This window comes from Plasmodium knowlesi, assembly GCF_000006355.2.
Source record: "Plasmodium knowlesi strain H genome assembly, chromosome: 3".
In the NCBI taxonomy this organism is placed as follows: Eukaryota; Apicomplexa; class Aconoidasida; order Haemosporida; family Plasmodiidae; genus Plasmodium; species Plasmodium knowlesi.
In genome coordinates this window covers 411335-435952 of record NC_011904.2, presented here as the reverse complement: position 1 = coordinate 435952, position 24618 = coordinate 411335, and the positions used below count along the sequence as shown (strand labels likewise).

Here is a 24618-nt window from a genome sequence, read left to right as displayed (position 1 = left end):
TCTACACAGGCAATTACATTTCCCCGCGTAAAGAAAAAGTCGCCACCGCTATGTTCACTGTCACTCAAATGGCTCCTTCCAAATGAGGGGTTCTTCCTGCGGGGAAAACACGTTAATAAAGGATCCTCATCAGGTCCTCTCTCAATTGGGGTGTGTTTCGACGCGACAGTGTAAAAACATGCGTGCATTCGAACAGGGACTCCTTTTACCCACCCGCTGCCATCACAGCATCTTCAGTGCACAATTGCTCAGTTCGGTGTTTCCTTTGCTGGGAAGTTCGCTCCGTTCAGTGGTGAACTTGTGAAGTTGGCTGTCGCGCTCTGGAGAAATCCACTCAGAGCCTTATCATAAAAAAAGAAGGGCACATCAAGAGAGCGACCTACCGCACGCACGCGATGGTGCATACTATGCATGACACAGTTGCCCACGATAGCGCATGCTATATTAGATGCCCAGTTCCATACGTAGCGAAGTTGTTAACTTATAGCCAGCGCGAGGAATTAGCTTTCCTCCGGTGATAAAAGCGCCTGCTTTGAAGAACCCGCTTCACACAACAGTTGTAAGGGGGATAAAAACCATGCCTAACGCGCAGCAACACAGTTGTTCACGCTCGTTTGATAATATTCGCACAGGAAGGAAGTGGCCCATCCAAGTTTGTACAAACAGAAGGAGAAAGACAACATTACTTAGGAGGGGGAGGAAAAAAAACTAAGTTTGCATTTTTTTTTTTTTTTTTTTTTTTTTTTTTTTTTCTGTATCGCTATATATAGGAAAATGTAAATAGCTTCTTTGGAAGATCCCACACCTTTCAGCTGTTCGTGGGTACACAAAAATAAATAAATAAATAAAATAAAATAAAATAAGGGGTGGCGTGACGGAAGGATGACCGGTCGGTTGAAGAATAGAAAACACGGAGGGACGATCAGGACGATGAATCATCACGAAGAGACAAGAAGAACGGGCAGAAAAGGAATAGGAGAAGAAGAAGTAAGCATGGAGAACATTAAAACCTTGTATCATATATTCTCTAGTGCAGATAGGAATTATAAGGATGGGGGGAATAGAGAAAAATCTGATAAGGGTATCCATGGCTTGAAGGCTTCTTCGCAGAATGAAGGCGCAATGATGGTGTCCCCAAGGAGTAACAAAAATGATTCATCTAAAGAGGAAGTTAATGGTACAAAGAGAGCAAATGAAGAAAAAGAATTTTTAAACCGCTTGGATTTTTCGAACCCTTTTGGACAGTACAGCTGTTTCCATCCAACAGATGTAGAAAAGAGAAAAAAGAAAAAAGACAATCTCCCATTCCAGCAGAGTGTTGAAGTCACTCAGGATTGGGACGCTTTACAACGAGTCGATAATCTGCTCTGTGACTCTTCCGAAAAAGAAGAGACAATTCAGAGAGTTGAATTTTTTTATAATTTCAAAGGGAAGATGCAAAGAGGGGGTAGTCACTTGAAGTATCACAACGTCGGTGAGAGGAAGGATATATCTTCCGGTCCAACCGAAGGGAAAAAATCTGAAGAATCGCAACGAAGGCAACCTTACAGGGGTGAAACAACCCATTTGAGAAGGGACGAAAATCCAAGCCATAGTAACCAAACTGGAGTAGTAAGAAAAAACGGTTTTGTAAACACATCAAATGGTACCTCCATCTATGATGCGCTTATCTCTATGTCTAGACAAATGGAAAATGAAAGCACCCATTTTGATAAATCATTTGATCGGAACAACGACGTACATAAGCTCCTTGACCTTGAACACAAGCAGAGTAACCACGAGAGGAAAGAACCCCTGGGGGGGGCTAAAATAACTCCACTAAATTGGGATCGAAACTATAGTGCACTTAATCATTTACAGGTCGATAAGTCTGAGGAGGAGGTAGAAATATCAAAGGGAGAATCATCCATGAAAACGGTTCTGCCCCCAAAGAGGGACATTCTCAAATGTAACGAAAAGAATGTGAACGTCGAACGGGAGGAGAACCCATTTTTAAAATTAATTGAAGAGGAAAATAGCCCAGATGAGGTCCCTCTTTTTGAGGACCACTCCTACATGGAAGATCTCACATCTGCCATCTTCAATTCCCATGCGAATACAAATAATGAGAAAGACAAGAAGAACCTCCTAGGGGAAAGCATTCTAAAAAGGAGTGTCCCAATCCAAATGGATGATTTGCAAACCCGTGATGTGTCCTCACTTGAGAATGAAAATATCTTTGGTGAGTTGACCAACTGCAATGCGATGGAGAGAGGTGGGCAAGTAGATGTGGAGGCAGTTCGATTTACCAAAGAATTGCCCATTTCGGGGAGATCTCTCCTCGAGGGAGAGTTCCAAAGTAATTTGTTCCACGTGGATGGCGATCATTCTTCTGGGAGGAAAACAAAAGGAGGAAGATTACACATGAGGGCTGGCACTAAAGATGAACAGACCTACATAGACGATGAAGATTTTATAGGAAGAGACAACAAAGTAGACATTCCTAATCAGTGGGGTAATTCCCCTAAGATGGATATTTTTCAAATGGTCAATAGGAAAAGAGGAGACAACACCCCAGATGGAAATCACATGAAGGTGAATTCTTCAATGGGAAGAATAAAGTTACATGAAGAATTGATAAACCTGAGTGATGGTTCTACCTCGGAGATGGGTTGGACATGCAAAGAGACACCTTATCATGTAGAACCCAATGTGGGTTGGCTCTCCATGGAGAAAGAATATCCCGTCAATCCATTCAATATGATTGGAGAAGAAAAGAGGGAGGGTTCTAAGAAACTTCCTTTGGAAAAATACGACTTTTTTCATTTCGAACCGGATATGGAGGTAGTAGATGCACCACAAAGGGGAAGCCTCGACAGTGTTGAAGATATTTCTAATCGAATGACAAGGCATGAAGATGAAACGACAAAAGGAGTATCTCATGTGGGATTATTCACAGATATGCCACATGAAAGGAATATCAAAATCAAGGAAAAAAAAAAGAAGGAGAAAGAGGAAGACGCACTAGCCTATGACGACCAGTACATAACTGAGCAGAGGATGATGGAAGAGGATGGACCGATGGAAGACGAATGTAGCTCGTTCTTAGATATTATTGATGAGATTGTTAACATTAGCAAAGATATAATAGGAACGAATCAGAACGAGGATGGCGTTGTGGAAATTCTACAGAAAAATTCAAACGAGTGTATAGACAGCTCACAAATTGGGGAATACCATCCAGAAGGGAACCTTGCTGGTGATCTCCATATGGGGTTCCATCTCGATGTAGATGTCGGATCAGTGGTAGAACCATATCACGAGTCAACCTACGCAGGTGTTTATAAGGACTCACCTGAGCATAAAATTGTCGACGATGTGTATTTCCACTTTGATCAATTGAGCGAGTCGTGCAAGAAGAGGGAGGAAGACTGTGACGAGGTGATAAAGGCAAAGGAAGGAAAAAACTCCATCGATGGGATAGTTCAGGAGAATCTGTACAGTGTTGATGTGAATGTTTTACAGGTGGAAGACATACATTGGATAAACAGGTCGGATGAAAGAGAAGGTGACACCAGTGGGATCTACGAAGAGAAACCACAAGAGAGCCTCACTTGTGAGGCAACCGCAGAAGGAGCAGACCTCCCTACTATACAGCTGTGCGAGGAACTATACCGTGTGTTGATCTGTAGAAACTATTTGGAGGCACTCCCTGTGTTGCTTACACAGGAGGGAGGAAAGCGAGCCGATTGGAACCCCATAAACGGAACATTCCATTGTGATGGAGGTAATTATCCAAGTGACAGGTTATTCCGCGGTAACATAAATCTGATAACCTTCCAGAACTACCTGCGCAGAGCCAAAAAAATGAACAAACGAGGTTTCAACGAAATGTACGACTACACAGATTACGTCTACACACACATCAGAAGAATCTTGCGCATGGATATAACGCGCTTTTTTTTCATAAGCAATTATTTGGAGAATATGAACAGATACATAATTAAAAAAAACAGACTCATCAATGACCTAACGAATGCCCAGAACTTCGTGAACGATTTTTTACAGAAGAAGGAAAACGTTATTACACAGAAGCGCTTTTGTAATGACATAACCTACCCGATGTACTTTTTAATTTTCACCAATCTGTTAGTAACCCTGTGGCATACATCCCTGTGTCATTTGGATGAAGCCAACTGGAGCCGACTGATCCACCTCCTAATCAGGTGTCTCCGCAAGAAGAGAACTATTCACATATTAAGAAGGAGCTACTCCCATCTGTCTCGCATTTATCGGTACCTTACCAAACATGCACTTGATGAGAAGGGAAAGAAAAAAATAATTCGGATTGTTAAAAGGAGCAAAAGTTTCAAGGAGGCTCAGAAGAACGTACATACTATCAACACCTTCTGTTTTTATGTTCTAATTATTTTCCTCCCCCTGTCGGTACCTCCATTTGGCAAGGATCTGAACACGCGTGACTACTTCCTGCACTGCTTTTTGAGAAGCATGAACAAGGTCGTTTTGAGATACGCCAAGGATCACACGAACGACGGATTGACCGTTTCCCCCAGGGGGAAGGAGCGCGGCGAAGCTGAACACAACCATTCAGATGGACCACACCATTCAAGGGGGTCACATCGTACAAAGGAGAACCCTCCACACACTCATGCCCTCCCCTCGCAAAGCCGCACAAGCGAAAACATGCGCAATGTAGTGCGGAAGGCTGTGAAAAGCTCGCAGAAGAACATCTGCCTCTTGAAGATGCAGAGCCTTGCGCAGGTGTTCCGGTTCTCTTTCGAAGATGCCCCTCTGGGGGGTAGACCGAAAAGGGGAAGTACCAGGAGCAATCCAAACAGGAATCCAAAGCGCCAACCAAAGAACCTCTCAGACACCATGCGGGACATACACATAAGCGCGAGAATCGAGCAGATCGAGAAGGAATTGATTGCCTACCTCAGTGCAAATGCCCATTTCTACGACACCTTTTTTAACATCATAGCTCCTATGTTGAATGACCTAACAATTCTTTTAGACAACCTCGAGGCTATCTTTGCTCTGTACGTAAAGCACAAAGTGTGGAAGAGCAAGAAGTTGCTTTTTTTTCGTAACCCCTGGTTGTGTGGTTACGACGTTTTCCTGTCCTTCAATCATTTAGGAGGATCAGCTCCCAATCAAGAACAGAAGAATGGAATAGCCACAGTCACTAATCGTCTGGCGGATAGCTTATCCGATGATTCATCTGACAACCTACCATCAGACTTAGCAACCTACATGGCGCAACAGGACAATGAGCTCGTGCAGGACGACCTGGTCACACTCTACGATGTTAGGAGGCTTAAGAAAATGCTTCTCCTGGGGGGTAGGAAAAAGGGTAAATCCCGCAGAAATACAGATGGAAGTAACAGAAGAAGATACTACAAACAGAAGAACCTCGCAGATGGGGACCGACCAAATAAAGCCAAGTTAAAGATGTACTATTCTTACATTTTAAAGTTATGCCAAGATGAGCGGTATAAAGAAATAAACACGAGGGCTTTGAAGTGTCTATTCTACAGTTTTTATTTTAGTTGATTACGCAGGGTGGGGTTAGGTTAGAGTTACATTTTTCCTTCTCCATATAGTAATCGTCTCTTTGGAGAAATGCGCATCTGTGTGATACATATAGGGTGCTACTTTTACCCCTCAGTTGTAAAAAAAAAAAAAAAAAAATTATTTTTTTTTTTTTTTTTTCATCCAAGGAATTGTTTATTTTTCCTTTTTTGTCTCATTCCCCCTGGAATGGATCACTTTGTAAATCCCCCGCCTTTACCTTTCCTTTTTTTTTTTTTTTTTTAACATATATATATATATATATATATATATATATATATATATATATTTTTTGCGTACCCTGCTTATTTACTCCATTTGCCCCATTTGCACACTCAACCAGATGGATGTGCGTTTGCGAATGGGAGGCTTACTCAAGTGAATTTAAAAAGAAAAAATACATTTTTAATGATAACAACCCACGTGGAGGACTTGAATTTGTGTCTAAGGTAGCCGAATGGTAGAACTGAAGCAGACCCATAGAATTGCACATGCTCATGTGTAGATTTTCACCCGTCTGGATCAACCAAACGGAGGTTCCCCTTTTTTTAACGGCTACTCCACATAACATCGCGACAAAATAGCTTTTTTTTTTTTTTTTTTTTTTTTTTTTTTTTTTCCTTGAAAATGCGCGTATGGTCATCCTGAGTGTGTTGTATATACACCGTTTCGGGAGGATCGCGAATTGAACGTGCCAACACATATGGGGGGTTATACTTGCCCCTAAAATTTTAAGGGCGAGTACTACCAAATATGTGCGTATGCATAGCTCGTCATGTAGATATATTTGCATGCTCCTGTTGCCACTTGATCGAAATCTTAACCGTTTATGTGCCCACTTAAAAAACCACGAAGAGTTAATTTTTGTAGGGCATGTATCATTCCATCCCACTAGTGCTCGTCCCTGTTCGTTAACCTCTCCAAAATGAGAAGGATACGAGGTGGCCCAGGACCCGCCCGATTACCCTCGGTACTGCTGCATCTGCTACCGCTTCGTCTGGTACTTTTGCTAATAGTATTGGTAGTACTAACTGTGGGAGGAATAGCAAAATGTGAATTGCCAGAAGATGGACTGAACGAAGTAGACACACCAACCAGAACTGAGAAACGCATTATGGATATCCTGAACTCAGTTAGCGTTAGTCATTCCATTAAACGAGAAAGGAACCTACTGGACGACGTGATAAACTATATACACTATTTGAAGGTTCTCAGTTTAGTAGCCCCGCGTGAGAATGTAGAGGCCCAGGGTTTCATTAATGTAGATACTACTGGGAAGGGAGTCAAGGGGAAGGGAAGACTTCACATTGTATACTCTCCGCAGACAAAAAATTACAAAAATAATTTAAACGATGTGAGGAAGGAAATTAATAAGGTTTTATTTACGTAAGAGCAGAGAATGCGACGGAAGGATTGTTGCCTTTGTTTGTCCATCCTTTGATCCCTCCACGTGAGAGTGCTTGACGTTCTGCCAGAAGATTGTTAAACAGTGTTAAGTTAATATAGAAAGCGCTATTTTGTTTAGCTAGCTACCTTGTCCCAACTCCCTAAGCGGGGAAATTGTATGCCCAAGGAGCGTTTGTTGCGTTTTCGCTTTTTCACTTTTTTAAAACAAAATGAACTTAAATGAACTCAACTAAAATGGAACTTGAGTTCCTCAGAAGCATTGAAGAGTGCCTTATCATTTATCTGGCTCGGTCATGATGTTACTGCCGCTACTCCTGTCGCGCTATTTCTTTTAACATATATGCATATATGTATTTTTTTTTCTTTCTTTTTTCCTATTCCTTCTTTACGTAAGAAGATGCATACATCATTAATAAATTAATATAGCGCTCTATTATATCCCACGTGGTCTAGTGGCTAGGATATTCGGCTCTCACCCGAAAGGCCCGGGTTCAATTCCCGGCGTGGGAAAAGCAAAATAAATAAAATCCTTTTTTTATATAAGAGAAATATTATTTTTTAATAAAAAAATAAGTATATTAAATTGATAAAGGAAAAAGAATAGGAAGAAGCGTTAAAATATGAACACTAATATTTACCTCATTTTTTCTATTCTCGAAGCAAATTATATTTTTTCATTTTATTTGAATAAGGTAGTAACGTTTTATTCTGTGCCCTTTGCAGTTAAAAGAGTTCCATTGCAAGGAACACCCCAGTTAAGGTTAAAACGAATTTCTCGTGAAAACTTCTCTTTATCCCCTATCTTTGCCTGATATTTCAAGGAGGCTATTTTATATTTATCACGCCAATGGTCTCTTAACAAAATTATCCTCACATAAAATGCACTTGCCGTAAGAAGCAATATATTCCCTCAGTTCCGTCATTTTTGTCCTATCGCAAAGTTGCGAGAAAATAAGTTCATCGTATTCCCTGCTCCATAAGCAAGAAAAAAAAAAAAAATAAAATAATAATAATTTTTTATAAGAAAAATTTTATTTTAATTTATTTTAAAACTTTTTTTAATTTTTTTGCGAAAAAAAATGGACAGACGGGGAATTGAACCCCGGACCTCTTGAATGCAAATCAAGCGTGATACCACTACACCACCTGCCCTTATACTTACATACAGTACCTCTCTAAACATGGTTGTGATTATTTGTGCCTTCCCTTCTGCATGGTATTTCACTTCCTGATGTTGCCAATTGGGGAAAAATTAATAACACGTTTTAGCACTTGCTTATGGCTAATTCCTTTAAAAAAAAAAAAAAAAAAAAAAAAAAAGAACGTTAAAAAAACGACTCAAAAATATTGCACTTAATTCTTGTAGATGTACAAGTTTGTTAACGGGAAAACACTTGCTGAACTGAAAATAATTTTTTCCTTTTTTTTTTTTTTTTTTTTTAATTTCGTTGCCAGAAATGAAGAAGAAAACTTCCGCGTACTTCTTACGTCGCAATTTTTTCATCACGCCTATTTGGATGGGACGATGAGAAGGGGCCGCATGGGAATACAAACTAGTGTGCAGGTATATAGCCCCACGACACATCCACATGTAGAGAAGTGATGCTCATTCGGGACCCAGTTTGTTAGCTAGTCCTGTAGCTTCGAACCCATCCCCCTTGGAAGAGGGACATCTCCATGGGGGAGAGAGAAGTTTTCCTTTTCACCGGTTCCGCGTTATCGGTCCACCTGGTTGCCTCTTCGCCAATTCCCCTAAACATGACAACTGCAAATGTAGATACACACAGGTAGGCTGATTGAAACGATCCCTCCAGTTACTCCCCTAAATGGTGCTTCTGAAGCATGCGTCCAAGGGGCGAGCCATTGTTAGTAGGGTGACCGGAGGAGGGAGGTCAACGTTCAGCGGGGGGCGCGACCATGCGCTGGTTTCACGCAGAGAGAATGCCCCCTCGTGTGGGGAATCCTATCTAAGGGAGTTCACCAACGGAGACAAAATTGTGTACGACAATGCGGAGGACCTGCTCAAATTCTGCGACAGAAAATTTAAGAAGTTTCGATCCGAGCTAAACATACTGACATCATCCAACAGGGAATATGTGCCCTACCACTTGTTTGACTTCTTCCTCTCCCCAGGATCATTCGAGGGGTTGCACGAAAAGTTGGCCCTCAAGGTGGAGCAGTTAAAGGAGGCACAATCAGATGTGCGGAAAATCGGGAAAACATGCCTCCAGGGGGATAGCAGACTTTATGGTGACAATGTTGACGATTATTCCCTCTATTTTTTGCCACACCTGCCCGATCCGATGGAAGGGGACGTGGATCAGAGTGCAGGCCCCGAAGCATGTGTGCAAGAAAAAATAATACATTATGGGGAGAAAAGTAAAAATGTGAAGAAAGAAAACACATTGTCGTTACTGCAAGTGAAACAAGTTAAGCACCTAGACATGGATTCGTATATTAAGTTAAGTTTACAGAGGAATTTGCAAGTGAAATATTTAACAACAGTTCAATACTGTTTATTTCCACTGTTTGTAAAAAATTACGACATTTTAATTCACTCCGTTAAAGGCACAGGGAAGACACTATCGTACTGCCTCCCACTTGTCCACAAAATAATTGCACAGCTAGGTAAACTTAAGAGAGACTATCCTCACTTGAAGGAAAACTACTTCCTTGCACTGATTATCTGTCCAAACAGAATTCTCGTCGAACAAACATATGCAATTTTGAAGAAATTACTTATGTACCATCCATATGGAATTATATGCCACTATATGCATGGAAAAAAAAATATGAACATGCAAGGTGAAATTGATGAACTAAAAAAAAAAAAACCACATATTATTGTGAGCACTCCAGCTAGCTTGATCAATCATATGAAATTCACCTCTTCCTTCAAAGACATGTTTTTTTTATGTGACACGATCATTGTGGACGAAGCATATTTCTTATTAAATTCAAATTATTTACACAACGTTTTAACAATTAAGGATGTTCTGCCCAAGGGCCATCAAACTGTTTTACTAACCTGTCATGTTAATAATTTTTTAAGGCACTTGGCCTTCAGATTTTTACGCCTCAATTATGTGTACCTAAATTTAGTGCACAACTGTGTGTATGATGATGACACATTTGAGGCTACGACTGGGGGGGGTAGGGACCCCCAGTGTCATTACGCAGAAGATGGAAGTGAAGAACGGAGCGGCCTTGTAAATTTAACCAATCGGGTCAACCCCCCATTCCAACTGTACCACCGACTGAATGCCCAACTACTTTCCCTCCACAAAAACAACATACTGAACTGCTCCCAGCTAGAAAAGCTTTGGTACTGCAAAGACGCCAAGACGTTTTACGATCACGTTAATGCATTCGATGCGTACCTAGTAGGGGGCCCAGGCCATCCAACAGAAGAGAAAAGCTTCAATGATGAGCAATCATCTCACACTGAGGTGCATACTTCCTTGGAAGATAAAACTACTGCAGATGAACGCACAAATGAAGAAGACCCTCTTGAACGAGAATATGAAACACTCCCTCCCAAATATGTGAATAAAAAGGGTGAAGGAAAAAAGAGGGAAGAACACCTGGAAGAGCAAAAACAAAAACTCACTCTGAACCACAGTGATTACAATAACTACACACAATTCAGCCGCACACACATGAATTATGAAGAGAACAAAGGGAGAAATATCCCCACGCACATATTCCTAACACAAGAGTACTTAATATATGAATCGGACAAACTTGCCTTACTAATTTTCAATATTCTTTGCAGAGAGCTCCTCTCAAGTGATGGTATAAAAATAGTCGTCTTCATGCCAACTGTAAAAATGATCCAGTTTTTTTACGTCATTTTCAAGCACTACATTTTTAAGGGTTATCTGTGTTTGCTCTACCTGCGCGCAAAGCAAAGCACCCACGGGGGATACTACACCAATATCAAGGGCGATAACAACAGCTACGACAACGGGGGGTACGCTAATTCGGACAGTTCCTGTGCTCACCCCCAGAGTAATCACTACAATAAGGGTCACGTTACCTTTTCAGTCTCCTCCACCCCCTTTGTTCTGACCCATTCAGAACTGCACAGCAAAGCAGAGGGAGGATCCGAAGGTAAGAATGGTTCCATAGACTTAGGGATTAGCGCAACAGGCAGTTCTCACAATATGGAAAGCCCACATTCAAACAGAGACAAAGAAAATAGCGAAGAGAACAATTGCAACCCTGCTGATGATAATCACCAACGTGAGTACGAACTACTGAAGGATGTCATATTCTCCTGCTTACACTCCAAATTGAGTTTAGATAAAAAAATGTACACCCTGAACAGATTTAACAACTCGGAGGGGAAGAGCAAACAAGTTTTATTCGCCTCCTCCTTGTTGTGTCAAGGGATAGAAGTAGACAAGGTGGACTTGGTAATACAGGTAGGGGTGTGTACCACCGTTGATGAATACGTTATGAGGACGAATCTCGCCACATCGAAAAACACCAAGGGGCGCAGCCTGCTCTTGTTAAACGAATTAGAGGGACATTATTTGTTCACTCTTTACAAAAACAACATTATGATTAGCTGTATAAGCAGGAGCTATTTGAGAGATATATATAAGGATAATCCTTTGTTGGATGCTCTGTTGAAGTATAAGCGCAGGGGAGTCACTATGCCAACTGGATGTAGCGAGGATGACCAACGCTCAACGGAGCAATTCGTTAAAGATAGGGACAAGGACGACGATGTAGGTGAAGAATCGGGGGAAAAGGATGCACACACAGGGGAATTTTCCCCTCATCAGGGGAGAAAAGATCACGATGCTTATAACCTCCCACTGAGACACATCGAATGGCACAAGCATGAGCACCTGCTCTGTTCATGCGAGCTCATGTACAGATCACTCCTCGGTTTTTACTGTCAGCAAAACAAATTTCTCAAGTATGAAAAATGGCAAGTACCAAGTTTAATTAAAAGTATGATTTACTCCTTTGGCTATTTTGATAATTTTTATGTAACGAAATCCATGGCTGCGAGACTTCAAATTTTAAATGCACCTGACCTGTTCGTGAAGTTTAATGCCACCCCGCGGAGTGTACTTATGTCCGCGTTGCCATCTTACAAGGGGTACAAGTCTCAAATGGGTGAACTTTGGCGGAAAGGCCGCGTAGGTAATCAGTTAAGCGAAGTATCACCCTCTGGGGAGGACCCCTCATTTGACACAGAACAGGAGGACGCCAACTTGGAAGGAAAAGCGAAAAGACGCGAAAGTGATGATTACGAAAGGCATCCCCTGTATTTCCCGATTCGCACGTATTTGTCCTGACGCCTGCAAGGGGGGTTATCTCCTTTGCGATTTGCTTCCGGTATGTTACCTATGTACGACGATACGGTGGCATTTATTTTGGCTATTTTGTGATAGCTCGCCATTTTAGCTATTTTTTTTTTTTTTATTTTTTTTATTATTATTATGAAATTGCCTTGCCTGTTCAGGTAAAAAAATTTTTTTTTTTTTTTTTTTGGCTAGTTGTGCCGTTTCCCGATGAAGCTTTACAATGCTATGTTGTTGTTTCTGCGGAGCGTGTTAACGATAAACCTGGACACGCAGAGCACCTCACGACGACTCTTGCAAGCGTAAAGGACGACGTTGCCGGAACTGAATAAGAGGACAGTCCTGACGGAGGGATGAATATTCGGCCGACACCCTTTTGCGAAGTTATTTTGCACAAAGGGATCCAAACTGTCTTGTTGAATTAGCTTACACAGAAGAGAGTGATCAATTCGAATATAAATAATGTTGTTAATATCTGTAAGGATATTCTTAAATTCTTTATACTTGTAAATTTTGGAAATGTCAAAATATCTCAACTTCACATTAAAGACGGAGACAAGTTGCTTGATGTTCAGATGGTCCATATCGAAAGTGATGTCATTGCGCGTGATATACTTCCACCGCCGATACGTGTCAAACTGGTATATGTACTTCTTGTTGTGCAGGGCTGATTGGTCCAATTGGTTAAATTGCTCAAATTCGTTTGAGAAGGGATCCACCTCGTCGTAGTGTTGCCTCTGAACCGACTCATCATTTTCCTTTCTGCTCGAAAATTCATTTTTGCAATTCCCTTGTATGTTACTCGGTTTGAAATGCACTGTGGAACGATTGGGAGGAATCAATTCGGAGGAGTCCCTTACATGGTCACATAAATGGGGAGGAGGGGAGGAGGGGACATTCTCAATTTTGTCATTTCCTCCGCTCTTGTACTCCTCTGAGGAGAACCTTTTAGGAGAATCCACTTTTGATATCCCTCTCTTTTCCTCCATCTGAATGGAAATTTTGCTTTCATCCGAATGGACATGCATTGGTTCGTGGCCCAATTGGGAAGGAACTTCTGCGTGGGGCCTTTTGCAAGTCCATCTTTTGCACCCCCCCGATAGGTAATATTTACTACTTCCGAATGGGACTTCCTTCTTTTCGTCCCCCTGACAAAATCTCTTTGTTGGCATTTCCCTGTCCTCCTCCCAAACGTCCTGCTCATACTTTTTTATTTTATCCCTTAGTTCTTCAATGACCGTTTCGCAAAAACGAATTGTTTCGTAGACCTTTTCTTTGTCCTTTTTTGGGGAGTTTTCATCGGGAGAAATACCCCCTTCGGTGATACTTTGCTCAGGTGTGGTCTCCGCGGTGATGCTTTGCTCAGGTGTAGATTCACCAACAATGCTCTGCTCAGGAGAGGACCCCTCCCCATTCTCCTGAAGCGTGGGAAATTTGCTTCTCCCCTCGCGTGTGTGCACGATCTGCTCATCACAAGGTATCACTCCAGTTGCAGTAGTTGCTCCATCCACCTGAAGTTCCACCCCCTGGTGAGGTACACCCATATTGCACCCACTTAGATAAGTCCAAAACGTTTTATATTTTAATCTCTTAATAACTTTAATGAGAATGAGCAGGCCTTTCTTCAATGTCAATGCCCCGTGAACATGCACAGACCCGTTTTTGTGTATGAAACATACAGCATAGGGATTCTGCAAAAATATTTTCACGACGTTTTTCCTAATTTTATAATTCTCGAAATAAATGAACAAACTATTTTTTCTTTTACCTTGTCCATCCTTAAAGATAGATCCTTCCTCCTTTCCACTACACACAACATCGTCGTAAATAATTTCTGTGTTCTTGAAGGACCTCGAGATGAGAATCAAATCGTGGATGCTAAAGGTACACATTAGATTGATGTAGATCCAGATATTTTTTATATATATGTTTAGTCCTAACTCTTCATCGTACACCCGATTGTCGTCGTCGTGGAACATCTCTCTGAATCTCTGTTTCGCTCCTTCGTGCATAGACGATAGCATGTCGCACTTGACGATGCTATTTCCGGCGTTCACGTCAAGTAGGAGGGCGCTACTTCCCTGTGCTTCTTCCTTGCCATACTGGCTACCCTCTCTTACCTCCCCCCTGTTCAGCGATTGCCTCATTTCGGCTCTCCACCTTCCCGTGCGCGGAGTTCCGTGCACTTCTTGCGAAAGTCGCCCTGGATGCTTTCGCCATGCTTAAGGTAGGGAGTCCCCCCTTCGGGCCACGCAACACAAACTGTCCACAAGAAGGTGTAATATAAAAAAAAAAAAAAAAAAAAAAAAAAAAATGATCTTCTCTGAATGAAGAAAAGTCAATTTCACATTGCGCATAAAAAGGGTTGTCAAAGGTCTGTCCCTTGTCCGATGTATCCTAACCCTGTGTGTTTTAACCCCTATGTCATAGGTCAGTGAAACCTTGCGCATGTGCGCCACTGTACATCTAAAAATGGGGCTCTTAAAAAAGAGGGGGAAAAAAAACAGTAAGGGATTCACTTTTGATTCCCAAAAAGATGAGTATCCCCCTTCAGAGTTTTTTTTTTTTTTTTTTTTTTTTCTGCATCCTTAGCAACAAGGGTCCTCTTCCCGTGAATGGTTGGGTGCTTTGCCAAGCTATTTTTCAAACACCTATTATAACGGCACATCGTGGGCTGGCCTATCCCTGTGTGCACAAAAATTGGTTAACGAATTGTAGGAAATTGCACCAGGGGATTCCTCTTAGCATGGGCTGACATGTGAGTGGGGCGAAGCTGTAGGAGATGCACCCAAGTATGGGGTTACCACAAAAAGAGAGACCAAACCAGGAGAACAAACTGTCCTCCTATTCAGCTCCGGCAACGTCGTCCTTTACGTTTGCAAGAGTCGTCGTGAGGTGCTCTGCGTGTCCAGGTTTATTGTTAACACGCTCCGCAGAAACAACAACATAGCATTGTAAAGCCTCATCGGGAAACGGCACAGCTAGCCAAAAAAAAAAAAAAAAAAAAAAATTTTTACCTGAACAGGCAAGGCAATTTCATAATAATAAAAAAAAAAAAAAAAACGCGCTGATAGAGGGCCTCCCACCGATGTTATACATTCATTCACAAATGAAGTCGAAGAAAATGAATCCCAAACGGTAATAAATGTATCTACCCATTTTTATATTATCCTGGGGATTTTTGTATGGCCTCTTCTACTACCATTTCGCAGAATGCGTACGTAGGAGGGGCTCGGCGCAGAGGGAATTTCATTTTGTGAGTCCCCTTTTGGGGTGCTCTGAGGGGGGAAGCAGCCATGGGCACAAACAGAGACGCCACCGTAGTTACAAGGAGAGATGCAATAATAAGCGTATGCACACACCCCGTCGTAGTTGCGGGGAGCAATTCGATCAACCTTCTACACATCGATGTTTGACGAGCAGGGCCCACCTCGACACGGAGGCGCAAATTAGCGATGTTCTGCTCTATCCCGAAGAAGGCCCAAATGGAAAAGCAGATCTGGGACAGGGAAGAAGACCCGCGTTAAAAGAAAATGTTAAGTGTAAAAAAAAAGAAGGGGGAGCTTCGAGGAAGGCACTCTTAAAGAATATATGTGCTGTAATAAATGAAGAGAGTGAAGAACGAATGAAGCAGTTGGATGAACTAAACATAGGCATGAGCAACATCGGCAAGAATCGCAACGGTAGGAACGTGTTGGAGATTTTCGGCAATAGTGGTAACCATGTGGAGAAGAGTTCAGCAGTGAATGAACTTTCCTTGAATGGTGAAACGATCCAAATTGTGGAGGCCTACTGGTTGTGCACGCTGAAAAATAGACATTTCTATTCATTTTTGAAAAAAAAAAAAAAATTAATTTTCAGCGTCAGCGCGGGGGTGGATTCCCTTTCCCTCTTTTACTCCTTCCTTTTTGTTCTGTACAAAATTCTAGTGATCCTACGGTACAGATACTCTGAAAGTTACGAATCCATATTGCACATATTAAATCGCGTGTATTCCTATTCGCATGATGATATAGACGAGATTGTCCGTTTCAGTGAGGGAGATAGTGCACTTCGCTTTTTTGCTTCCGTTTTGAACAACATAACCGTTCTGTACTGCAACCACGCCACGAGGGAGGAGTGCATCAAGGAGAAGAACTTCGTAAAAAATATTTGCAGGAGACACAAGCTGAGATTCCGCACCAAGTTGCTCAAGAACAACTGGGAGGCTACTCCAAAAAATGAACCGACTCGTAAACGAGGAAATAACTTTCTGCTTCTGGCCAGAGAATGGAGGAGACACGTATACGTACAGCTAACCAGGCAACTGGAGAAACAGGCCAGGAGGGAAAGACACGCGCGTACAGCGCAGGGGCGCGACCTGAACTTCATATACACAAATGGGAGGAACATGCTTAAGTACAGATACAGGGATTATGTGAGCGATCTAGAACACTACATAAGATTGGCTAATAGGAAACCTATTTCGGAAGTGCTTCTTAGGGGTGAGGCGCCAAGGGGCCCGTGGCCGAACAGGTCAGTAAGCGGTCCGATGGGCACGTGCAGTGCCACTCCGCGTACCACCGCTCGAGCCCGGAAGTTTGTGAAGTCCCTCATATTTCTGGGGCATCACCGCAACGACAACAACGAAACGGTGTTGTTTCAGTTCCTCAGGGGAGCGTTCATCAAAAACCTGAAAGGCATGAAATTTCTCACCTCGATTAAGGATTGCCTAATATATAGGCCATTTATCAAGTTGAGAAAAATTCACCTGTACATGTACATGCAGATTGTGAAGAAATCTTGGCGTTTCGACACGTCTAACCGGAAATTGTCCGCCTCGAGAAACTTCATCAGGCACGTTATCATTCCGAGCATTTCCTCGATGCTTGGGGGAGGGGTCTCCAGTGCAGGCAACATGGCATCAAACACGACCACAGGTACGGCAATAAAGACTGACGCGTTAGGGAAAACTGATAACACTGTTAGTACCGCTGTAAGGGATGAGCTGCAAATCGCCGGCGTGTACGAGTACCCCGCACTGGACCGCAAGCTAAGCAACATCATGGCCCAGACGGCCAACTTGGATAGCCACCTGCAGTTTTGCACCAACCTCTTCTCCATATACATGCACAACAAGTACTACAACAACCAACACAACAGCAAACACAATGAACACCACAATGAACACCACAATGAACACCACAATGAACACCACAATGAACACCACAATGAACACCACAATGAACACCACAATGAACAACACAATGAACAACACAACAGCCGCAAAAACGAGGGAAGTACAAACCCGTTCATCAAGGAATATCAGACCATGCAAAGTAAATTGTACAACACTTTCTTTGGAACACGGAACGACCAAATGGATGCACTCATATCCATTAACAAAATATTATATGAACATAATTTCTTCTTACAAATTTTTAATTTTCTGGAATTTTTTATTTTACCCTCCACATTTATCCGCATACAAATTCTCCATGAAATGGTGAAGAAGTACACGGGGGTCAGTTTGACCTATGGCAATGTAGACCGTGTGTACAACTCTCTCTCCCAGTTTGTTCGATCTTACGCGTGCAGCACCATAGGGGAAACGACATCCATGAATGGACAAATGGATTTATCTTCTCTGCCTGATGGGAGGGGAGAAGCACCAGGTGGAGATGACAATCAACCGTGTAACTTATCACCCCAGGGGGTAATTTCCTCAGTTAACGAGAAAATACGAATTATAGATCTGGATGGAAGCAACAAACTCCTCGTTAATAGAATTTTCTTTCGCATAGTAAACAGTCGGGAGAAAAAACAGAAGGACTCTGAGAAGCCCCCTCCTCACCTACGAGAAAAAAACGCAAATATATACATCCTCGACGGTATATCAGCACAGGTCTGCAGAATCAACCGCAGGAATGTTAACAATATGATTAGTGAGAAAGGCACATACCTGTTGATTAAAAAGAGGAGAAAAAAAAAAAAGGAAAAGTTCGAAATATACATTCGTTACTTAAAGAGGAATGATCTCTTACACATGGGAAGAAGGCCCATCAAAGCAACAAAATTTCTTTCCAGGCGTGCCATTCCCCCGATATACATGTTTTCCCTCCCCCTTGTGCATATATCAAATTTTAAAAAAAACAACTTGGTTTTTTTACACCTCTTTGGGGAGATAATACAGAATGCAAACTTTTCTGTTCAGGAGTTTGTGCAGATGAGCGACATGCACAGTTCCTTCGTTTACTCCATTCGCTTTGGGAGGTAGTAGCCCGCCATCTGGCACTGTTAATTGCCCGTTCGACATTTTTAACTGTTTTTTTTTTTTCATACGTGGATATATATATGTATGTGCATATGTATATATGTATGCATGTATGTATGTATTTTTTTTTTTTTTTTTTTTCCCGCAATTTGTTCTCATCCTTTGAAGGGAGGAGAGACCCTTCCTCGGTAAGGAGCCTTCCCCTCGTGAATTTACCTGTTTGCAAGCCACTCTGAGCGGCAGGATGTAGCCACGTTTGGAAGACTTTCCAAATAAGTAGTTCACCTGTCGGCTTTTCAACGAACCACTTTCTTCCAATCGGCAAAATGTACGAACTGGGAGAGGGCGCCCGGGAGGAGGAGGCCGGCGAACACATGGATGTGAGCATCAACAACATCGCCAACAAGCTAGCCAACATCCTCTACATCACCAATGTGTCCATGAAGGAAAACTTCGGAGCGCGCAACGCCTTGCAGTATGCCAAGTTCATTAATGACATGAAATCCTACAGTGTAAATTTGATCCAGGCAATGAACAACATAAGTGCAGATTTTTACAGCTACACTTGCTTGCCTGTGCATACCATCCCCAGGAACCCCTACAACAATATCCAAGATGTCAACACGATTACGAGTAATCTCAGTGTAGACGATGGGGCGGAAAAAATTAAAGAGGACAAAAACACGCTGCACACATTCAGAACGACCTATCACCCAAAAGATTTCGACACCATCCTCAAACACATAGAGCAATTTAACGATAACATTTTCTCCGCACTGAACAACATGCAACATGCTAAGGCTTCTTCTCAAAGGTATGCCGAGACACAGACATACGGAACGGTGCTCTCCGACCGTTTGAAGAGCAAGGAGAGGGACAGCGAACACTTGGAGGTGTATGTAGCCAAGGTCAATTACGGTCTCTTCTAGGAGGCGCAACGATGTATTAGCCGTGTGGAAGGGTGACCCCCCTGGGTGCTACTCCATCGTGGAGTTCCATTTTCACGACCACAAACTAATCGCGAGTCATTCATTTGGAGAGAAAAAAAGGAGAATCAAAACGAGGATCAAAACGAGAATCAAAACGAGGATCAAAACGAGAATCAAAACGAGAATCAAAACGAGAATCAAAACGAGGATCAAAACGAGGATCAAAACGAGAATCAAAACGAGAATCAAAACGAGAATCAAAACGAGAATCAAAACGATAATCAAAACTCCAAGGGGAAAATTTCATCAAGTAGTTGAATCCCCAGGGGAATCTTTTTCATTTTTTTTTTTTTTTGTGAGAGGAGGGGATACTTCAATCAAGGCTATTGCTATGAAGGCATTCCGATACATGAGCGTTACGTGCAATTACTGCGAATACAATGAGCAGTTATAGGGGTCATTTTAAGAAGAAAGAATGAGGAGTTCCGTCATTGCTTTTTCTGTAACTATGGACACACACATACGCACACACGTACACACACACGTACACACACACGTACACACACACGTACACACACACGTACACACACACGTACACACACACGTACACACACACGTACACACACACGTACACACACACGTACACGCACATGTACACAGTATGTAAATTTTTTTTTTTTTTTTTTTTTTTTTTTTTTTTTTTTTTGGCTAGCTGAGCAAGCATGTACAGAATTATCAGTCCCTCAAATGTGCAGCCCCCCCGTCGAACTGATCAAACACGTTGCCACTTCCATTCGACATCTTTGGCCCAAAGACAGCGGGGGAATTCTTATCCATTTTGCAATTTACCGCATTCCCATCGGCGTGAAAATAGTTGCCAAAGATTTTCACGCCGCCGGTCAAGTTGTCGGGAGGGCCTCTCACATTCTCGTGGCTATTTACATACCCATTTGGGTAGCTATGCAGAGATGGACAGGTGGCCATGTTGTTCATCTTGTCTTCACGACGGGCGTAATTGTAGTGGTATCCAGGGTGGTTGAGGCGCAGGGCCCAGTTTGTGTTAGCCTCATTTGTATATTCGTCTAACTGCCCGAAAGGAAAACCATTTTGTAGCTTAAGGATTTCTTCTCCGTGGGGCGGATATCCATGGTGGTTGTTGTTGAAGTTTTTTTGCAGGTTTACCATCGATGGTTTGTTCGCCGCGAACGTGTGGGCCATGTGCCTCGAGTGCAGGTTGTACGCGTTGATGCTGTGGACTAGGTTGTTCTGATTGTGTGAGGAGGGGTTCTCCACGTAACCAGTGGAGTTGTTAACGCAGTTTGGATGGCTCTTTTCCAAGTTAGGGTGATTATTTCCCTTATTCGTGTGGTTAGATGCGCGGTTAGCTGCATTTTCCCCTAGGCTCGTGAAGTCTGCACTGCACCTAACTACGTGATCGAACCCCCCAGATTGATTTCCTTTGAGAGGATAACTGTATCCGTCGAAGTGGGGCGCAGCTCTCGGGGGCTCCTCCTTGTTGTTATTGCAACCATGTACATCGGTGCTACCTCTATATGTGCCGATACTACCCCCGTGGGTGAACTGACCCCCGTTCCGCACCATATCTCCCTGAATTTTTCTGAACAAAGCATGTGAGTAGGCATCGTCCCATTTAGCAAGCATAAGAGGTAGAAAGTGGCCACTGGGAGATTTGTTAGAAGACCCCCCCTGCACCATCAAATTTTTCTTAATGGAGCAGATGCACAGATTGGCTTCATCTCTCAATCCATCCGGAACGGAGTTGTATTTGATTAGTTCGAACAGGGCGAAGAGTCTCGCGTTTTCAGGTCCATACACAGACACGGAAAACTGCCTACTTTTTTTCACAAGTAAGTTTTCATTCCCATGGCTGTGACTCGGGGGGGGTGTATGCTCCACTCCGTAGGGATGACTCACCTGGAAGTGCCCACTACCCTTGTCAGTCTTTCTGTTCGTCTCCGTGTTTGTCTCTGTTTTCGTTTTCCTGTTCGCCATAGCCACATGGACTTCACCATTATGGTAATTTATTTCTTGAAGATCCTTTTGGACAAACCATTCCGCCCTCCAGCACTCTTTCCCCCGTACAATAACTTTGTAAATTCTTCCTGGAATTTTTTTTTTTTTTTTTTTTTTTTTTTCCACCTTTACTTTTTTCTTCGACATTGATGCAAGTTTTCTCTTCCGTGTCCTCCCCGGCGCACTTCTTCTTCGCGGGTAGACACTCTCTGCGCATGTGTATTTGCGCATCTCATGGGGAGTTGTATCTGTTGGTCCATCTGTCAAATGGGCCTTGCTATTAATCTGTGCACATTCCAATTCGTATGTCACTTGGCGTTTTCTAACACCTATTTGATTATACTTGTTGTTACTTTCTCCAGTGCTTCTGATGAAGGAGTCACTTTGTGTGTTCACGAAATGGATGTCCCTCTGTTCTTCTCGAGGGTTAACTTCCTCTTTAACTTTCATTTGGCCACTTCCACAGTGAAGTGTTTCATTTGATTGTTCACTCATCATTGATTCGGGGGTCTCCTCTCCGTTATCCTTGATGGTTAAGTAGGCTCCTCCCCCTGGTGTGTATATATGTATATCATTTTTGCTTCTCCTAAAATGGTAAATACGTTTGGAGGAGGTCTCTTCGCTGGTGATGCTTTCACAGAACGTTTTCTCCTCATCAGATGGAACAACTTCCCCATGCCGATTCATGTCTACCTGGCTACTTCTGCAAGGGGTAGTTCCTCCTTCTTTCCCCTTTGGTACCATTAAGCATTCATGGGTACCACTACGCTTGTTCGTTTCATCGCTTCCATTGGAAGTGCAACATAGCAACTCATCGCTTAGGGTAGAAACCAAGGGGGGGTACCCACTTGTGTCTTCCACCAACTGAAGTTTCTCTTCCTCGAAGGATTTTCCTCCATTGGTAGACGTGGCCATTTTTTCGTCCGTGGAGACTGTTTTATCCATCACAATATCTGCTTTCTCCAAATCGTTGTTTTCCTCATCTTCATTTTTGGGAGGATCCGAGTGTGTCATATCTGACGAGGTGCACCCCTCCACTTGGTTTTGATATCCATTCCTCATCTGCAGTGACTGGTTGTAATTTGGGTTCGACCATAAATTTGTGGAAGCTGAATCTGCACACCGGGTAGATGCAACGGTGGGATCACTTCTGACCATGGACTTTGCTACACCACATTCATCTCCACGTAAAGGTATTAATCCAAAACTGTTATTGCTCCCCTTTGACACAGACTCCATCTCGGATGAGCACTTCATTCGGTTATCATTTTCCTTCATAATGAATTCATTTGTAATTTTTAAATGTTCTATACCTACATGCTTTACGTCAGTCTCTTCGTCTGCTTCGTGGGATATACCACAGCACAGGGGGTCACATCCATCGTTTTTCATCTGCTCAAAATTCTCTTCCTCTCCTGGTACTTCCTCTTTACTTTCCTCTCCTGTGTTTATCTTCTCATGCATACTGCTACTCACGTAATCTTTAACCACCTCTAAAAGGGAGAGTTGCGCATTTGTGGGGTTCTTAGCTGCAGGGGAGAGCTTCTGTGTGCTATTCTGTGATTCCCCCTTCGAAGTGCCTCCATCAAGATTACCCCTTTCAATTGGATTGCCCTCCAAGGGAACGAGTTCCAGCCGAGTTGTTAACTCCTTTATCTGCGTAAATCTCAACCCCCCTAACGGACCTATAGTTTCTCCTTTATATTTTAATAAAGCATTGTCTGTTAGTTGATGTTCTTCCGACTTGGCTTTTCTCCAACTGGAAACATTTCCCCGGATGCTCTTTTCACATCTGCGCTTTGAGTCACTGGGCCAGTCCCCTAAGGTGGGGGCACTCCCCTTCCGCTTGCACATTCCCCTGAAGGTGGAATGGTCACACAAAACCTGCAGCGGTTGATTGGACTCCTGTTGTCACCGCAGGTTTTGTGTAGGAGGGGTACTGCTCGCGCTAGAAAACCTCTAATGGGAGTTACCCGTACGGAAATGAGAAGCGATCCAAATGAAGAAACACACCGAACAGCTGACAAATGTAGATAGTCTTTCCTCGCTTAAATGTTGTAAAACGCACAAAGGAGTAACGACAAAGTATCAGCAGGCAAGTAGCCAAATTGTAAAAGAACGAAGAAAAAATGAAAACAAGCGGCGTAGGGGAAAGTATGCTGTAGATTTCCCTCCCTTTGTAAAGACATGAAGTGATTGGATTTTTATTTTCTCCAAAGTTATGTAGAGATAGGTACATCCCCCCTTGTGTACGATCCTACGTATGTTGAGAAGACAACTGAGCTCCACCTTAGTTGACGTTAATAAAAAAAAAAAGGCCTTCTTTGCCGCTCCGCTGCGTTCGCGGTGGGAGAGTTAGATGTTTCTTTGGATTTCCTTTTACACCAGTGCAGCGAAGGGATTGGCGCGTGCGGCCGGAGTGAAGCCAAAACGAAAACAAGGCGAAATCAAAGCGAAAACAAAGCGAAAACAAAGCGAAATCAAAGCGAAATCAAAGCGAAATCAAAGAGTAGTTAAGGAGAAATCAAAGCTAAACCAACACAAAGTACATGCCCTTTTAATGCATGTCTTCGTCGGTCAAGCTTCACAACGGAGAACAAAAGAGGATTAATATACAACATCCACGCTACTGCGATTTTGACTAGACATGAAAGGGATATTTCATATTTGCCTTTGTTTTATATACTGCTCTGTTAGAGCTGCACTTGTAATGGGGGGGGGAAGGGGTTCTTTTTCTTTTCTTTTCCTTTATTTTATTTCATTTTATTTTATTTTTTTATTTTATTTTTATATTTTTTTTTTTTTCAAGTGTCTATTTATCAGTATATGTACACCCTTTTTTTTGTGTGTGCAACTTTGCACGGATCGCCCCGCCTGTACATATGTGTCCTTACGGATGAGTGCGCAACATGTGTGAGCATACTGCGCATTATTCATTGGGATGCCTTCCAAAAAATTGTGGAGCTTCAATCGGGGGTGGGTGGGTTGCACACTTGCTAATTCCTACAGGTGAAGTTCCCTTTGCGTTGTCTAGATGGTCAAAGGTATCCACATAGGACAGGTGATACCCCCTCCTGTAGGTGAAAAACTATTTTGATGAAAG

At 42.6% G+C, this 24618-nt stretch overlaps 7 protein-coding genes and 2 non-coding genes across 9 annotated transcripts; 6 read left to right on the top strand and 3 right to left on the bottom strand.

Moving 5' to 3' along the window:
- Positions 1-882: 882 nt before the first annotated feature.
- On the top strand, positions 883-5553 carry PKNH_0309900 (conserved Plasmodium protein, unknown function; the record flags this gene model as incomplete). The annotated part of the gene is made up of 1 exon (XM_002261038.1): positions 883-5553. One exon carries the CDS (start codon positions 883-885, stop codon positions 5551-5553), a length of 4671 nt encoding a protein of 1556 aa, XP_002261074.1.
- A 943-nt stretch (positions 5554-6496) lies between these two features.
- Positions 6497-6961, top strand: PKNH_0309800 (conserved Plasmodium protein, unknown function; the record flags this gene model as incomplete). The annotated part of the gene is made up of 1 exon (XM_002261037.1): positions 6497-6961. One exon carries the CDS (start codon positions 6497-6499, stop codon positions 6959-6961), a length of 465 nt encoding a protein of 154 aa, XP_002261073.1.
- A 455-nt stretch (positions 6962-7416) lies between these two features.
- PKNH_0309700 lies at positions 7417-7488 on the top strand. Its single transcript has one exon. It is a non-coding gene; the product is annotated as a tRNA-Glu (tRNA).
- A 570-nt stretch (positions 7489-8058) lies between these two features.
- PKNH_0309600 lies at positions 8059-8130 on the bottom strand. The gene has a single exon. It is a non-coding gene; the product is annotated as a tRNA-Ala (tRNA).
- Positions 8131-8804: 674 nt separating this feature from the next.
- PKNH_0309500 (DEAD box ATP-dependent RNA helicase, putative) lies at positions 8805-12293 on the top strand (the record flags this gene model as incomplete). Its single annotated transcript, XM_002261036.1, has 1 exon — positions 8805-12293. One exon carries the CDS (start codon positions 8805-8807, stop codon positions 12291-12293), a length of 3489 nt encoding a protein of 1162 aa, XP_002261072.1.
- Positions 12294-12517: 224 nt separating this feature from the next.
- On the bottom strand, positions 12518-14446 carry PKNH_0309400 (conserved Plasmodium protein, unknown function; the record flags this gene model as incomplete). The annotated part of the gene is made up of 1 exon (XM_002261035.1): positions 12518-14446. One exon carries the CDS (start codon positions 14444-14446, stop codon positions 12518-12520), a length of 1929 nt encoding a protein of 642 aa, XP_002261071.1.
- A 1205-nt stretch (positions 14447-15651) lies between these two features.
- PKNH_0309300 (PP-loop family protein, putative) lies at positions 15652-18555 on the top strand (the record flags this gene model as incomplete). Its single annotated transcript, XM_002261034.1, has 1 exon — positions 15652-18555. The coding sequence occupies one exon, from the start codon at positions 15652-15654 to the stop codon at positions 18553-18555; it is 2904 nt and encodes a 967-aa protein (XP_002261070.1).
- Positions 18556-18878: 323 nt separating this feature from the next.
- PKNH_0309200 (mediator of RNA polymerase II transcription subunit 8, putative) lies at positions 18879-19481 on the top strand (the record flags this gene model as incomplete). The annotated part of the gene is made up of 1 exon (XM_002261033.1): positions 18879-19481. One exon carries the CDS (start codon positions 18879-18881, stop codon positions 19479-19481), a length of 603 nt encoding a protein of 200 aa, XP_002261069.1.
- A 735-nt stretch (positions 19482-20216) lies between these two features.
- PKNH_0309100 (conserved Plasmodium protein, unknown function) lies at positions 20217-23369 on the bottom strand (the record flags this gene model as incomplete). The annotated part of the gene is made up of 1 exon (XM_002261032.1): positions 20217-23369. The coding sequence occupies one exon, from the start codon at positions 23367-23369 to the stop codon at positions 20217-20219; it is 3153 nt and encodes a 1050-aa protein (XP_002261068.1).
- Positions 23370-24618: the final 1249 nt, after the last annotated feature.